This window comes from Triplophysa rosa, linkage group LG25 (assembly GCF_024868665.1).
Source record: "Triplophysa rosa linkage group LG25, Trosa_1v2, whole genome shotgun sequence".
NCBI classification, from domain to species: Eukaryota; Metazoa; Chordata; class Actinopteri; order Cypriniformes; family Nemacheilidae; genus Triplophysa; species Triplophysa rosa.
The window spans coordinates 7780009-7797685 of NC_079914.1; the positions used below are offsets into that span (position 1 = coordinate 7780009).

The following is a 17677-nucleotide window of genomic DNA, read 5'->3' on the forward strand; positions in this document are numbered from 1 at the left end:
GGCATGATTTAAATTGAAAGTTATTGTGGCGTTTTTGTGAAGAAGCGCTTTTATTATATAACATGATTTTAGTACAGTTTTTGACCAAATTTCTTAAAACTGCCGAACAAAGCCAGCATGTGGACGAAATGAATTATTCGAGCGGGCAAGCGCAATCGCCGTGACTTTTGCGGCGGCATTCCGCGTGAGGCGGCATTGACTGACGAGGACGGACAAGAGCGATGAAGGTTTATGGCGAGGGTAAATGAAGTGTTTCCTCAGGCTGTGTTACTGACCATGCGTGTGAGCATCCAGGCTCTCGTGACAGCGGCTCACACACACACACACACATGTACAAACACACGGTCACATGTGCTGCGAGCTCTGGCCACATAGCTAATCTGGGAAGTTGCCTACAAGAAAAGCGCGAGCTAAAAACGTGCCTGACTGTTCTGTCTTTTAACAGCAACATCATCGCTATTCTGCACCCAGCCTGAGAGGGTAAATTGCACTCTTGTCATAAAAGCTCGTAAAAGCTCAGCGTTGTAATCCCGAGGCCTGTTCTGCGGCAAAGCATTTCTCCAATGGCTTCTTAAAGCCGCCCGCTCTGAGCAAGGACCTTTGGTTAATTACGAACAGCCAATGTTGGCCATAAATCATCCCAGGAATAATAAGCGTCTGCTGCAGCCTAACTTACCGTCTCTTAACCTCAGGATCGCTCGTTAAATGCGTGTCAGTCCGATATATTTCTCTTCCGTAGACTGCTGTAGGAATACTTGGGGACCGGCCACGCTAAATCACGAAATTCACAACTGACGTTGGTTTCCTTTTCTCTTTGTTTGTTTGTGCTTCATGTTTGTCTTGTTGTCCTCACAGGAAGATGACTTGAACGACATGTTGGAAACGCTGCACAACCACCCCGTGCCAAAGCCGAATACGCCAGTAAATCTGAGTGTGGTAGGTACTGGGGAGGGCTGATGGTTTGTTTAGAAACAGAAGTGGGACTGGCGGCCTCTCGCTCTGATAAGAGCCGGCTGGACAGTGTTAAACCTAATGGCCGCTTTCGCAGCTCATCAAATCCAACAGCAGGCACAATGACAGACTTTCGGCTGACATCGTAACTAGTTAAACATGTTTTCATTTTATTTACATTATAAAGTGTCGATCGAGAGATGAGTGGACGATGTCACTGTCAGTATCATCATGTTCATGTTAGCTTGTAGTTCAGAAACGTCGTATCTCCATATTTTGTGTATCACTGGGTTTTGCAAATATCTAAACAATAAAAACTATTCAAAAGTGCTTGTCAACTTTGACAACACAGTATTAATCATTGAAAAAGTACAGTGTTTTTTCCATTTCCTGAAACACAGCGAATGAGGACATACAAGGTTTCGGAAGGACAGTGATGATATTATATAGTTATGGTTTGTTTTATAATATTTTATATATGTCTGTATTTTTGTTTGTAAGCAAGTCTGTTTTTAATCATATCACCATTTGATGCGTCTTGTTTTATTGGGCAACAGACATTAAAAAGCCAACATGCTGGTTTGTCTGTCTCTGTCTGTTAATCTGTAAGTCTGTCTGCCGATCTGTCTTGCTGTGTGTGTGGTGTCATTTTTCTCACTCTCTGTTGGTTTGTTTGTTTGTTTGTTTGTCAGTATCTATCTATTCATCCGTCTGTCTGTCTTATCTGTCTCTTCCTTTATGTCGGAAGAACGAGAGAGAGAGAGAGAGAGAGAGAGAGAGAGAGAAAGCGCGCAGGACAGTTGTGAAATCTGGAGCCGCTGCACTAATCACATGGGAGACAGTTTTCCAATTTTGCCAAATAAACCAGCTCTAAGCGTGGCATCCTGATCGTCCTGGGTCTCATCTGTGTGTCTTTTTGTGTTGTTTTGCTTTTTTCTGGAAAACAATCAAACTTGCTGAATAATTCAGGCTTTCCTCACTGCTGTATTCTCTTTTTAAATATCAAAAGTTCCTTTCGAATTTAAAGTGAAAGGCAATTGTGCTCAAGAAATCTCCTTGATGCTTTGCCCGTTAGCCCACATTTATCTTTTTTATCTAAATATGGATTCAAAACAAAAAAATTAAACCTTTTATTCGCTCAAGAGCATTGCATAAAAAATGTAATGTTTTATTTTGGTGTAAACTGTTGGGATTAGAGGCTGAGATTGTTAGTTAGGAAGTCAGCATCCCATAGTATGCAAATCAAAGCCCGGTCACTTCATCTATGAAGAATCCTTAAATTTGCCTGCATGTCTCCTAGCAGGGGGTGAGTTTACTTATGACTGTAGCATTCTGGTTAACTTCTCTAAAGACTGGCAACGTAAAAAAGTGTGTTCATACTTTAATATTGAGCAATGGGTCTTGTGGGTAAAATGAGTTTCTCGAATGTTTGTTCTCATGCTGAAATGTTTATTTTTGCAACTTTTCTTTGGCAAATAAGGCACTAATAACCAGTGTTGGGTAAGTTACTCTGAAAAAGTAATTAATTACTAGTTACTAATTACACATTTGATAATGTAATTAGATTACTGTACAAGTTACTCTCTTCAAAAAGTATTTAATTACTTATTACTAATTACTTTCTATATCCTACATCAACCTTGATGAGTTAAGTGATTCAAGGATAGACATGAAACGGCTCTTTTAATTCATTCAAATAAATAATATAAAACTACATAAAGTATTATTATTAATTACAAATGTGAGAATTATACATTAAAGCACGGAATTTAAAGTTAGACTTTAAATTTTGATGTAAATTCCTCTTCTGCACACACACATATTACACAAAGTATTTAGTTTAATTACATCAGAAGTAACTGTAATTAAATTACAGAAAAAATAAGAGTAATCGCTTACTTTACTTTTTCAAGGGAAAAGTAATTGATTTACAGTAACTAATTACTTAGTAACTAGTTACACCCAACACTGCTTATAAAAGCATTGAACAGGTCACCCAATGGTGGGCGACATAAACGAACAAACAGTAAATTTATATTAGGATTGTCATGATATCAGATTGTGACTTCTTGGATATCATGGCCAAAATAATTCAGGGTAATGACATTGAAACATCATGAAACATGTGATAACAAACACTCCGATAATGTGTGATTTTTATAAACACGACTGCAATGTGTTGGCCGCCGCTGAACCGCAGTCCACGACATGGAGGGCGGTCCGCTGCTCGCGTGGGAAAATAAACACGTGTCAGCGCATGGAGAAGAGAACTGACTCCTTTATTAGTATCTTCAAGCTGTTTATGCTTGTGCGATTATAAAAAGATACTCCGGACACACACATTGAAAAGCCCCAGATAGTTATTTTGACATTGAACAGTGCTAAACGCAAATCTGCCGCCTTTAGCATCGCAGCATCCGAGATGAAAGAAATCCAGCATCTCGTATTAGAGGATGCAAGTTGCACTCTCACATTTGCTTGTGGAACATATGCAAAGGCAGCGAGACTTTAACCTATGTGCCGAGCAACAGATGGGTACTTTTTACACACGACGAAGCGCAGCCCAGCCTTGGGAAAGAGCGAAACGCGGTACACAGGCAAACAAAAGCGCTAAAGTTAGCATGCAGCGTGGGATCTTTGCACCAGAGCCTCTTTGATCCAGACATTAAACCTGCTCGTCTGTTCAAACGTGCGCCTGGCAGACCCCTCTGATACCGTCAGAACAGAGCTGTTGGCTTTTGTACCTTAATAAAGACTTTCTCGCCTATGCGGGGAGTCTCCTCTGGTGTCCGCAGGGGAACTGACGTTTGTTGATTTCATATATTTTATCTGTTGTCTGTATGTGTGATGTTAACAAGCACAGACTCGGTTCAGGCTGATCACGAGGAAACAGACAGCGAGAGGGTCTATAAACACTAAATACTGGTGGGTTGTATGATGGTGACCTTTACTTCATCTGTTCTGTGTGTTTCCCTCAGCATTCATGCTTCATAGCTCCTGATGTTTATGGACTCCCCACCATACCTGAAAATGTGAGTATATGTTGTTTTCCGATGTACACTACCGTTCAAATGTTTGAGGCCACTTATTTGCTTTTATAATTTAATGGTAGTATTTGTTTTCCATTTTATTATCGTAAACTCATTAAAACTATAGATGGACACAAATGTAACTATAGGAGTTGTTTTGAGTAAAATCAAAACTTATATTATCGTCTGTGGGATTGTCACCAATTGACTAGAATTTTGAAGCTCTTGGCATTTATCAAGCAGTTTGTTGAGGTCTTATCCTGCTTGTCCAAGCTTTTTAAGCAACACTGATGGAGTTCCCATCTATTGGGGACTCTTATTGTCTGCTTTTTCTTCATTATTGAGTAAAGTCGTCCATTTCAAAAATATAAATAATATAAAAATGTTATGCAGTGAAAGAAACCAATGTGTTTTAACAATTATATCTTCGTCTAAAAATAATTAGGCACTTGTCTTCATATCAAGAGGTTTAATAACCTAATATAGACATCCATCTATTCTAGAATTCATTGTATATGTTCTTTGTGTATTTTCGTCTTGATTGGTGTGGACAAAAACTCTAAATAACATGGAAAAGATCGATTTTCTAATGTGTGATGTCATGTCTGGTGTGGACACAGGGTAAAGGTCAAACAACGGTTTCAATGCACAAAAACTGTGGCCAGAAAAGAAATTTGGTCTCTTAAGCTGTATTGAAAAAGTTGAACATTTTAATGCTGTTTCACCAGATGACAAAATATCAAACCATGAATACGTAGATTTACTTTTCAAAATTAGATCCCAACATAAATGGGAACTCCTTAAATTCTGTTTAAAAAGCATCTCGAGGTCAGCTCTAAAGAATCTGGTTGATAAATATATTAAGATTTTTTACATTTACATTTATGTATTTGGCAGAAGCTTTTATCAAAAGTGACTTACATTGCATTAAACTATACATAGGTTTCTGAGTATGTGCATCGAACCCATGATCTTGGCGTTGCTAGCGCCATGCTCTAACCACTGATCTACAGGAAAGCCAAAATGCCATTTTTTGCCAATTGTAGGTATAGGATAACTGCTTTGAAATGCAACTGCTTTGAAGTATAACTGTATTGAATGCATTTGGTTAGTCACAGGATAATTCCCGTAGTTCAAGTCATTGAATTTTTTTAGCGTGCTAAATATCTTTCATTGTCCTCATTGCAGAGAAATTTAACAGAATACTTTGTAGCGGTGGATGTGAACAACATGTTGCACCTCTTCGCCAGCATGCTACATGAGCGACGAATCATCATTACCTCAAGCAAGCTTAGCACTGTGAGTTCCCGCTTTTATTCTCATTTTCACTTTCAGCTTTCTTGTCACTTAAATACAAAGTAGTAATATTTTTTTGGGCAATAAATTAAAAGAGATCTTTTGGGAGACATTACAACTGTTATTATACTGTGAGGGCTTGTATCACCAAATGTCACAGTTTAATATCTTATGATGCTTCAGGATATCATAATTGGTTTGCGATGTTATGGGCTTTTTTTTGTAAAATTCTGTTACTTTCACTACCTGTTATCACCTGCTCGAGGTAGGAAATAACACAAACGCACACATGAATAAAAAAATCAATACAAGGATGTAAACTTTAATTGTGATATTGTGAGAAATTGAATCGCGATATATCGTACACGAGTTTGTCAGCACAGACTTTACTGTATCTCTCTCTGCTTCTGTGTTTTACTTTAAGCTTGTGCAACGTAGCGTCAGGCTTGCTTAAAATGATCACGTATCGGATCCCTGACTCGTCTGCGTGTTTTCCGTCTGTCTCTTCTGCCCGAAAGGGAGTAGGAGCTTATTGCACGGGGGCGGACGGCGGTCCATACTTTCACGACAGTTGGCGGAAAAGCGGCATGTGATGTCATCCGCTCCCTATCTCCCAGATTCCCCCCAAGGATCTGCGGAGGGTGAGTGGCAGCGCCGGAACCGAGGGCCTCCCCTCAGACCCTAGCTGTCGGAATGACCCAATCCGTAGAGTGTTTTACTCCTCCGGGCTGCCGCCCTCATACCGTGTGCTCACTGACACGAGGGGTTAGAATGTGTAAATCATTAGTCTCTTGGCTAAATTGAGTTTTCTTAACTTGATTTATTGTTTTGCAGAACGGGAGGGCAGGCGACCTTGAGTTTATGGAAGTAATATGCCCAAAGAGTTACTTGGAAGACGGGTGTTATTGAGGTTCCTTCTCAAATCCCGAAACCGTCTGTCGACTTCTTGCTCGGCAGCCTTTAGAAAAACGCAAGCGCTGACGTGTACATTTAAACAAATGGCCAATTTTGTTATGGGCATGTTGGTAGCCAGGGTGTGGTCGGCTTACAACTTTCTCCAGTTAGCCGAGTGGTTCGATACAGAGAGGCGAAGAAAAAAAGAAGGAATCCATTATGCATGCCGCCAGCGGGCCCTCAGTGTTTGGGGCCCCTGGTGAACCTGCTGTGTCAGTCTAACAGAACATGGTCGTGCACTCGCCTGTATTGGAAAGCAAAGGAATAAATCATGATCTTACAACAATGCATCACTTGACTTATTGCTGTTTTGTGACCAGAGGTACCACTGTTTTAAAACCATGTCGCAGGCTTCGGAAGGCAGCCGCCCGTGCAGTCTTGTCATATGCCAGTATAATTGTGCTGCATCAGGAGCCTTCTAACTAGTCAGCTGGGAGGCCCCGGCGCGTTTCATCCGCGAGACCCCCTCGGCCGGCCCCGAGTCTTGACAGCCGCCTTCTCATCATGCTGTCAGTGGTATGCTAACAAGACCCCATCCCGGCTCGGCCACTGAGGTTCCTTTTGGACACTGTTTCCGCACTCACACACGCGGACTTCTTTTTTTACTCGCTACTCCGCAATCCTGTTTCTCTTCCTCCTTCAAGCGTCTCTATTACCACACCTTTAATAGACTTTTTACCTTCCTCGGTCACTTCCTGTTCTCTGTGCCGTTGTGTTGCGCTGGCTGCTGGGGGAGGCGGATTAGTGGTGTTGGGCGCCCTGTGCCCTACCTCTGCCTTTTTAATGCCACTTCCTTGTTAGCGATACACCTGCTCGGAGCCGCGCGTTTGTCAACAGGAGGGTAGAGAGAGGCTCTGTAATTGGGGAAACAAGGAGACGGCCAGGGAAGAGAAGTCTCGCAGGTAGCAGAAGTCAGCGCAGACTGTGGCGCTGTCACCCTTGTCAGGGGAAATCGCACCTCTAGTCGCTAGTCTGCCCCAATCACAGATTCCACTGTGAGCTTTGTTGTGCTTATCAAAGAACGGGACCTTTTTTTGGTCTTTGTCTGTTCGCTGAGAAGTTGCCATGGATATTTTTGAACCCCGGCTTCTCCCTAGATGTAGCGAATATGTTCGTCAGCTTGTTTACATAGACAGGGTTCACTGGAACGGGTTCACGTCTGTGCTGTTACCAAGCGTATCTTTATACTTCATCTGGGGAATGTATTTCAGCTAGACAAAATAGTGCAAATGTACTCCTAGAGATGAGTATGAATGTGGTTTGATTTTGAGGTGAGAGTGCCGTGACTGTCACCTCGTTGGACAAAACCTGGGTTCAAAGGGCCTGCAAGGTCCTTCTGTTTCTCTTAGTCTCAAGAGAAATTTGACTGGCTGTTTCTATCTAGCTTATAATGTAATGCTTAGCTGTGTAAATCCTGTTTACGAATTCCTGTTCGTTTTGTCATGTTTTAATGAACAGGGCTTTGATACCTTTCTGAATCAATCGGCTCAGCCTTGACCGTCGGGAATTTTATGTGTCAGCAAGGGGGGGGGGCGATTTTTCACCTTATTAATCTTTTTGATATAATGCAGACGATACGGAGTGGACAATTCCAGTGTTACGGATGTGACATTTTCAGGCAAACCTTGAAATCTATACTCTCAGAATGTATTTATTACCAATATACTAAACCATCTGTTGATATTTCTTAAACCCTTGATGATAGATTCCAGACATCAGAAAAATATCAGTCTACACTGTAAAAAACAACCTATAGAATCTACTCGATAAAATAGTTAACAATTTCCACTCACTTTGTTAGAGTACATTCTATCCTATATTTTTGTGTGAAGAGTATCTTAATTTATGAGCTATAACACACTAAAAGAAATTGGGTAAAGTCTACCTAATACATTATACCACTAATTACTTAATAAAATGTAGTAATTTTTACCCATTGCCATCAGGAAACCTTCATCTATCTAATTATTATTCATTATAAATAATCAATAAGAATAATTAAACTTTATATATTACTTATTTAGGGAAGGTTGAATTTACCTAAATTTGGTCACACAAAACACGAAAGATTGAATCATTTATTTTTTTTGAGTAACAAATAACAAACATTTTCCACATGCGGAGTCAATTCATTTACAATAAAATAAAACGCCTATTATTATATGTGTTCTGATGTTTATTTGTCTTGGTCAAACCTACGTGAATTCTCCCTGCGTGGTCTTCTGATGTTTCTTAGTGTGTGGATCTTTCTGTGAAAGAAAAGGTCAGAAACACAGACATTAAATGAAAGGAGTATGCAGAAAAACACACACATAACTCGTAAATAAGAACAATAACAAAATAGCTCTATCCTTACCTTGTACACTGTGTGGCGATACAGATGATACAGAAACCACAACATTTGGAAAAAGCGCTTTGAAGCGGCTAATGAGGCAAAAAGACTATAAATAACACAGAAAATATACCTTTTATAGTGTGTTGCTAGGTCCCATCGTGACTGGACACCGTGTGAAACAGAACCTACATCAACAGAACGAAATAATATTAATACCCTCAGACCCTCTTGTCTATTTTTAGCACGTCACTCGCGATATCCTGTCAGGCAGGTGCTGACAATACAACAGAAGCGTGCCAATTACAAATCTTTTGCTATATTACAGTTAAGCCCATTGCACATTGAGTCTGAAATTTGCGTCCAAAATTTTCGCACGTTAAAAAATAAATACGACCTCATATTGTGTCAATCACATTTATACACTGCCTCCGATATTTTTGTCCGTCATAAAAAATTTCGATTTTCTGCGTTTTCGCATCTGTAGTAAGCATTTTGAGTGGCGTTTTATAACAATTCAGAGACTCCGTACAAACGAGAGGCGAATACAAAAAAACGCATACGAAAATTTCGGACTGGATGTGCAAAGACCTTCAAATGAGTAAACATTTGCATTCATAATATCAACACATTAAACAAAACGTACCTGTATCTCTACACTTTCGCGTTCCACCAGTTTTACTGCAGATGCTGATTTGAATCCCTTGATTCCCGCCTTGAAGTTGATGCATGCGCACTGTTCCAGCCAGGGCTAATATTTTAGGAAAAATGTTACTCAATATTTTAATGTTGTCAACTATTAATATTAAATAGGTAGAATGTACTCATTTTTATAAATTGTACTATAGCTAATGTCTTGAAGTAAAATCGAACTGAGGTTCATGGGTTGTTTTTATCAATCATATTGGGGTATATTTTAAAACATTTTTTGAGTTGCCATTGTTACTCTAAACAAATAGGTAGTGTGGGTAAAATGTACCCATTCTTATTTATTAAACCTGCTAACTACTATAGTTACAGTAAGTCAAATCTAGCGGATTTTAATGGGTTGTATTTTACACCCTCCCGAATCATTTTTTACAGCGCATTTGAGTTTTCTATTTTTAAAGAGGGAAATAAACACGTGTTATGAATGTGACAAAACAGGATGCACATTTTTGTGAGACGACATACTTTGTAGGATTCCTTTGAATTGAAATGCACAAACCAGAAGCAATAATACCCGACAAATGGAATCGGCATTATATTTCTGAGGAATATGGACCATTATGCATGTGACAATTCTGAAACAACACGTATCTGACTATAGAAAATCAGGCTTGAAAGAAAAAAAGAAATGCTTTTACACTTTAAGAGAGACCTCGTGTGGGTATTTAAGTCACCAAATATTGACATCTGACCTATCAGCTTGGTGAAAAAAAGTTTCATGTTAAGATTTCAGGACTTTTGCATGGAATTGCCCGTATACAATTTACAGAGAGCAAATTAAATACATCCAAGAATAAACCAAAATATTTTTGTCTGTAAAGTCTTTCTGGGTTTGGAACCAATAAAAGGCATAGCAGAGTTGATGGTAGTAGTTTTCAAATATCGGTCGTAATTTGTATATGTGCATCTCTTAAATACATGAACCAATTGTGGATATGAGTTGAACTGTATTTTCATTGTTTTATCATTGTTCTAATTAAAATGTCAAAGAAAAGCTCAGTTGTATCTTCAGTCAATAATCAGTCAGTTTGTACCAAGACAATGTTTTGTGCTCTTTCTGGGATACTCAGCTCGACGGCCTTATTGGGTTGTTGGGATCTGTTGTATGTCTTAAGCCAGGCGCTTTTGTGTAATCTGCTGTATGGTTGGTCTCCATAGAGAGGACCTCCACTTAACATGTTCCCGGCACGCTCATTACAGTTAACGGTGGTGGTAGCTCACAGGTCTCAGCAGGATCCATCGTCCAAACGAACCATAGCCCGGCATTACTTCTTATGGACAGCTGCTTTAATCACTGGAATATTGATCTTACACTTCCATGGCTTTTTTGTGACCATTTGGGTTTTCTTATTAATTATTCCTTTATATTTTATTAGAAGCACTGCTGGAGATTGAGTAGCAATCGCGCAGTTTATCTGATCTTCATCACTAACAGGACATCGTGGCTAGTTTTTTGTTTCGTGCCAATAACTTGCTTGGGAAAAAAATCTCACGAGTTAATTTGTTTTTGAATTCCACCTTTTAATGTTTATCTCGGTTTCGCAACCTCCTTTTCTTGCCGCTCACCTTCAAAAGGAGGCGGGCACGCATTCGCTTTTAAGTGGAGAATAAACCGAGCCAATTCCGCTCGTCTGTGGACATTGTTTAATTAATTGGAATGCGTTATGAAGCTTTCTTACTCGTCTCTACGTGGTACGGAAAGGCTCCCCTCTACGGAATTAGACGGCGGTCTGTTCGCGCAGTCAAAGAAAAGTGTTTCTTTGCAGTGCGGTGACCTCTCAGCGTGATTCATTTAATGGACCTTGAGAAATAGGATCGCGAACAGAAAGGGTCTCAAAGCTTTGATATCAACCAAACTTCACGTGGCGAGAAACGGCATAAATATTAATTTCTTTCTCCTGAAGTGCCCGGACGAAATTAGACGTGTCACGACCAGCGCTTTTTCCGGATTTTTACAACAAATTTGCATACGTAAAAATGCAAGACAGTAAATTACCGTTAATTAAAGCCGCTGACTCGATAGGTCATAACGTACGCAGAGCGGTTACATCTGACCACAGTGTCACACAATAAGCAATCTACTTTCCTTTTTTTAAATGACAGCAACTCCCGCGGGCTCCGAAAACGACGCACCCGAACGCGCCTTGTAGAAAAGCGACGCGCGGCTTTGGACGGAAATCTTCAACGCTAGCGGTTGTGCTTGGTTGGTTTCGGTGGTCAATTGTGATATTGTGTGTGTCAGTGAGCATGGGGGTCTCTTGATACTTTGGAGCCATGGTTCACACATTACTGGAAGCTCCGATTGTCAAGACCCCCCCATCCAGCCCTTCTCCCTGTGGTATTCCAACAGCTCACAGTCTCTCTTGGCTAACTCATGTTTCATTCTTTGGCAATTTGCCCTAATGAAGTCCCAGAGGAGCCTTCAGACCTCTGTTCTTTTTCCATATTTAATCATGTTATTTTAATCTGGAAGATGAGGATGTTCTTGTGTGTGCGTGTGTACGCGCCACACAGGTCATTACAACTGCTAGGTAGCCATGAGGGGGATTCGGGGTGTGGCGTTGGGGTCACTTGGGTGTTCACTCATTAAACATCCGCACCAGCGATGTAATTAACAGTTCGCTTTTTGTAGAGGTAGATTATTTACTCGCTGTGTATAACTGTAATAAAGCATCATTAATTTTGTAACACCGCCAGAACCGTGACACCTATAGTTAGGGGCTTTGGTGTATTTTTAGGGCCTCCGTTGATGTCCTGATTTGCATTTGGTTTGAACTCGCCCTGTTGACATCAGAACGAACATGGAGAGAGGAAACCAATAAACAAAAGAGTGCAATGGCCAAGTGACGTTTCCTTTTGTTAAACCCCTTTAAGCTTTGTGAGATGAAAAGGACAACTGTATGCTGCTTGCTCTTCTGGCCCATAATAAACCTCTTACCAAAGCGTATTAAACGGCATGTGTATTGCCAGTTTTCTAAAGGAATGTTTTTATTACCTGTCATGTCGAGGAGCATCTAATGTTTGTTTCTGTGTTTTCTCCTTGTAGTTAACTGCATGCGTGCATGGATCCACCGCCATGCTCTACCCCATGCACTGGCAGCACATCTTCATCCCTGTTCTTCCTCCTCATCTGTTAGACTACTGCTGGTAAGAGCTTTTATCATCTGTACACGCATACACATGCATCTAAGTTTCTTAGCTTAGAAACTTTTCTGCATTCTGGTTTGTTTGCACATCTGCAGATTTGATTCGAGTTGGTCTGAATGTGCAGGGACGTAGACAGAAATCTGTTGTATGGATTGGGAGCTGACAGTATTGCATTTTTTCTATTTTTCTATTGATAATCCAATTTTCTAACATATTTCATTAATAAACACATGAATTGTTATAGATATATGTATAATACAGATTTCAGTAGTGCAGTTGGAATAATGAGTTGTTTGGGAAAGTCTACAGTAGTGAGGCCATTGATAGAGATGCATGATTTTCAAGCCCATGCCGATATCTAGCCCATGCATCATTAAACATAGATATATGTATATAGATGCATGTAAACGGTCAACTGAGTGATATATGTATAATTAAAATAGAAGCTGCTTTTATCCAACGTGATTTACAATGCGTTTAAGCTATACATTTGATCTGTGTGCGTGTTCCCTAGTAGGGTTACTTGTCACGGTACCATAGACATGTCTTACGATACTATACCAGCTGAAGTATCTCGATACCAAGTAGTATCACGATGCTGTGCCATATAATTCAAATCTATACAAAAAACAGATTTAGATTAAACATTTTGTATTTACTATAGTAAACTGTATTATACTTTGCACTAGAATATGTTGTTGTTTTAACTGTAGTAATTGGATAAATTGTAGCAAATACGTTTACATTTAGTCATTTGTAAATACTATAAATACTGTAGTATACTTAAATATTTACTATGATAAGACTCAAAAACACTAGTTTCTATGAGTTTTAGTAGTTTACTGTAGTAAATACTAAAGTACACTAGATCATTTTTCACGTAGGAACTAATTCAAATGTTGGACAAATTTCATTGATACAGCAGTCTTTATAAAGGGAAATATTAGGCTTACTTTAAATGCAGAACTAAAACGGCCAGTAGGTGGCGTCAATTTTCCACTGAATTAGTGAATCATTTAACCGACTCCTTCAAATCGCCAATTTGAATCATTAACTTGTCCCAGACATTCAAAACACACATTCATTTAGGACATAAACACCGCAAAAAGGCAGATGTAAGTGTTCAAATAAATATTAATGCGCATATGCAACATTAACTACGGTACTACGATACTACCGTTTCAAAAATAGAGAGGCATCGCGGGTATTTTGAAGCTTTAGCATCGCTATGCTACTGTAGCACCGGTACACCGTGCAACCCTATTCCCTAGGAATCGAACCCATGACATTTGTGCCATGTTCTACCTTTAGAAAATTAATATGCAATTTTAGTAATGGTTGAGATTGCGTCATTTATTTACGCCAGCATTTATTCAGTTCAGACCATTCAGAAGTATTTGAAACTTCCTTCCAAAACATCTCTCACCCTAATAAACATCTTCACCATCTCGGAGATCTCCGATTTATAGGCACCAATGCCACCGTTACACCAAGCTAGTATTTTTCCTTTCACCGTCATATACAACAGACAGACAGATTTCTGCATGCCAACCGTGGGTTGAAACCGTGACCACACTCTTAACGTACAGCCCTGCTCTATAGCGGAACTCTATACCCTTAAATTGACAGACATGTGCCGTCATGCTTGACACCGGAGCCTCATGTTTTCGAACATATTTGCGGTTGAATAACACAACAGTTTGTAAATGCAGTCGTTTATGTCATGTCATGTCATGTCATGTACAGAATAAACCGGTTTTAACAGCAGCCCATTTTTCAGGCTGTTTTGTTATATAATTACACTATGGAAACAACATTATCATATTGTTTTAGAAAGGAGCGCATGGGTCATAATGAGCGATATTAGAGATGATGGGAATCGGACCGGCGTAACAAAGTTACACTCGACAACAATGACGTGACATGGCTCACCCCGTGCGCTTCTGCATGTCAGCGTGCCTGCATGTCAGTTAAATCCGCGGCCTTAACAGATGCAGCAGGCAAGTCTAGCTTATTAGCCGCGTAACCTGATTGAGCGCGAGCTGCAGCGGCTACCCAAACCTATCTAATTACACAGCCCTGTCTCGCCCGAGACTCAAAAGTGACGCTCGCCAATTACACTAATCACCTTCACCGCTCAAAAGTGCCCGTTCCGGGAAACAGCCGAGGACACTAATAAAGTTTACGCTTGCTGCGTCAAAGAAACTGAGGGGGACACGTGTCTGAAAAGCTATTTTGTTCATTTATACCTGAAAATATACATACAGTCAAATGTTTAAAGCTTAAAGGATTGGAAAACAAAGACCAAGTTGTTAAGAAGTTCCAGATGGGCAATTCCAGCGGAATGGATGTGACATTTTCAGTCAAAACTTGAAATATAAATTCTCAGAGAATGTTTTTGTTACCGATATATTGAATAAATCGTATTTTACTAAACCCCTGATGAGTCCAGACATAAGAAAAATAGTCCTTGCATGAGTTTTTCTATTTTGAAAGAGAGACGTATGAATGTGTTATGGATGTGACAAAAAAACACGCATGTTTTTTAAAAGACAACCTGCTTTGTATGATATCTGTGAATTAAAGGGATACTCCACCCAAAAATGAAAATTCTGTCATCATTTACTCACCGTCAAGTTGTTCCAAATCTGTATAAATTTTGTTGTTCTGAGGAACACAGAGAAAGATATTTGGAAGAATGCTTGTAACCAAACAGATTTTGCCCCCCATTGACTCCCATAGTGGGGAAAAATACAATGGTAGTCAATGTGCCCCAGAACTGGTTGCTGTCCTACATTCTTCAAAATGTCTTCTTTTGTGTTCAACAGAACGAAAAAAAATTATAAAGTAATTTTTCCTACTATGGGAGTCAATGGGGGGTAAAATCTGTTTGGTCATAAGCATTCTTCCAAATATCTTTCTCTTTGTTCATCAGAACAAAGACATTTATGCAGATTTGGAACAACTCGAAGAATGATGACAGAATTTTCATTTTTTGGGTGGATACAGGGCGGTTCTTCATTGACCACAAAATAGTTTTTTTATTTTAATTTTCATGTGCCCGTTTATGAGTAATGTGGACCGTTATGGATGTGACAATTCACTCACCTCACTATGGAAAACTACTTTAAAAACAGAGACTTGACATGGGTATTTAAACCATCAGTTATTGAAATCTGATCAATATGGTGAAAAGGTATATTTTTAGGTTAACTTTTGCATTGAATTGCCCAGAAATTGTTGCATTTTTTTTTTGTTGTTGCTTTTTTAACAAACTCAATTTTCATGCTGGAGAACTTGGATCATCTGATTGTGGAGTTCGTGGCGGCTCGTGTGATGTCATTAGAGGGGGAATGAACCGAAAACTGAGAAATTTGTTACCTTTTTAATTCAACTCCATATGAACTCCACAAATTGTTTTGGCAATAAGACAAATTAATAAGAAAAATTGTAATTTCTTAAAAAATAAAAAAAGGTATTTTACTGTATTTTTCTTTTTACAATGTACTTTTTATTTCGGTTTCTAACAGAATTTTTGTTGAAAATTGTCTTTTACATGTGTTGCTTCCATTTCATGCTGTTATAGTTATAGATTTCTAGCTGTCTATTAAAATAGCTAAATCTGTGTCTGATATAATCCATGTATTTTTATTAAAGAGACAGACATGAGCAGGTTTCATTTTAAACCGCATTAGGAAATGGCCTAACCAGCTCCCTCTCCCACAATAAAAGATTTATTCATGTCAGTAATAGTTCTGTTCCTAATGACCGTGGTTTGTCTCTGTTCTCTCCAGCGCACCCATGCCATATCTGATCGGAGTTCATCTCAGCCTTTTAGAGGTAAGAGACATCCACCGTCATCTTTTATCAACGACGTCTCACTACCAGAAACAACTTCCCGATATTACATAAAACCATCATTATTTATCTACCTTCTATATTCACTCCATATCTGACACGAGGTCATAGAATCAAGCATCCCTCTAAATCCATCACACGCTCAAACCATCTAAGCCATCGGAGATGCTAATAGCGTCACATCCACTTTGATGCATCATCGCTGAGCACAGGCAAACCTACAAAAATTGACACATTGTTTTTCGCAATTCATCTCTCGGGCGCCCACGAGACATGAAAGAGCCGAAGAAACGCGGGAGAAACAAAGAGACTGCGTGTTTGGTTATTGAGAAACGGCACGTTGGTTGGAGGCAGAACTATAGCTTAGCACGCGGATCTGATATCGCTGACAGTGGCTGCTGTGCCGGTGTTTATCACACGTTCACCCGCTGACAGCCCGGCCCCCCCGCCCCCCTTCCGGCTGCACGTAATTAGACCAAATCAGCACACGGGCCGCCGTAGCAGCGACTGTCAAAAATGACAAACCAGAAATTTTTTACACACTTGGCTGTTTCCCCCACCTGCACCGGAGGAATAATTATTGGATTTGTCACCACCACCGTGACTACCATTGTGTGGAAGCATTACAGCGCGCAACACCGCGGTGTTTCATTCCAAGTGCCTGACCAGAGGTGGCTTTTATTATTTCATTAGCTGACAGAAATCACTTGCTATTAGCGCTGTCATTATTTTATCATGTCATTTAGTGTATTTGCAATCAACTTTTTAGTTTTAGTTTAGACGAAATGTCGTTTTCTTTTTATTCATTGTGTATTTAATATATTTGTGTATATTTGAGACTGATTTCAGCCGAACAAATCAAGAATAAATACTTGTGACTGCCTATAGACGGTTTCTTCGGACGCGCCTGGCCGAAAGTTTACTTCCGATCTGTGTTTGCTTATTATTTAACAATTTAATGTGCATTAATATGAAATAATATTGTATGTTAATTGTATTACATTCAATTAAAACTACAACAGTTATTGATTCTTTGCAGAGGTGTACCGCAAGTGACGTTTGGGCCGCAAAGTGTTTGTTTATGTTGTTGCTGCTGAAACCGTCTATAAGCTTGTGAAATAATTTGCTTTGTTTGTATTTTATAGAAATAAATCAAAAAGCTTAATTCAGCCTGCAATCCGATGTTTACATGTTTACTTTTACACTTAATTCGGTTCATTCTTGCCAACTTCAGTTATTGGTTATATGGTCAAATTTTGATATTTTTATTAAATAATAAAGATTAGATAAAAGATGTAAAGATAAAAAATAAAATGCAGAAACGCCGTTTAATCTGATTACAGAAAATACATTCATTTTGTACTTTAGCAACAGTTTTTATAGTACAAAAATGAAAAATAGC

General features: G+C 39.4%; 1 protein-coding gene across 5 annotated transcripts in view; it reads left to right on the forward strand.

Moving 5' to 3' along the window:
- Nucleotides 1-17677, forward strand: part of dennd1b (DENN/MADD domain containing 1B) — an 89203-nt gene that overhangs the window by 44136 nt on the left and 27390 nt on the right. For all 5 annotated transcript variants that reach the window (XM_057325052.1, XM_057325051.1, XM_057325050.1 and 2 more), the window contains 5 exons: nucleotides 856-936; nucleotides 3930-3983; nucleotides 5169-5279; nucleotides 12317-12417; nucleotides 16212-16257. In XM_057325052.1, coding sequence (XP_057181035.1) covers nucleotides 856-936; nucleotides 3930-3983; nucleotides 5169-5279; nucleotides 12317-12417; nucleotides 16212-16257 — 393 coding nt within the window. The remainder of the gene's footprint in view (nucleotides 1-855; nucleotides 937-3929; nucleotides 3984-5168; nucleotides 5280-12316; nucleotides 12418-16211; nucleotides 16258-17677) is intronic.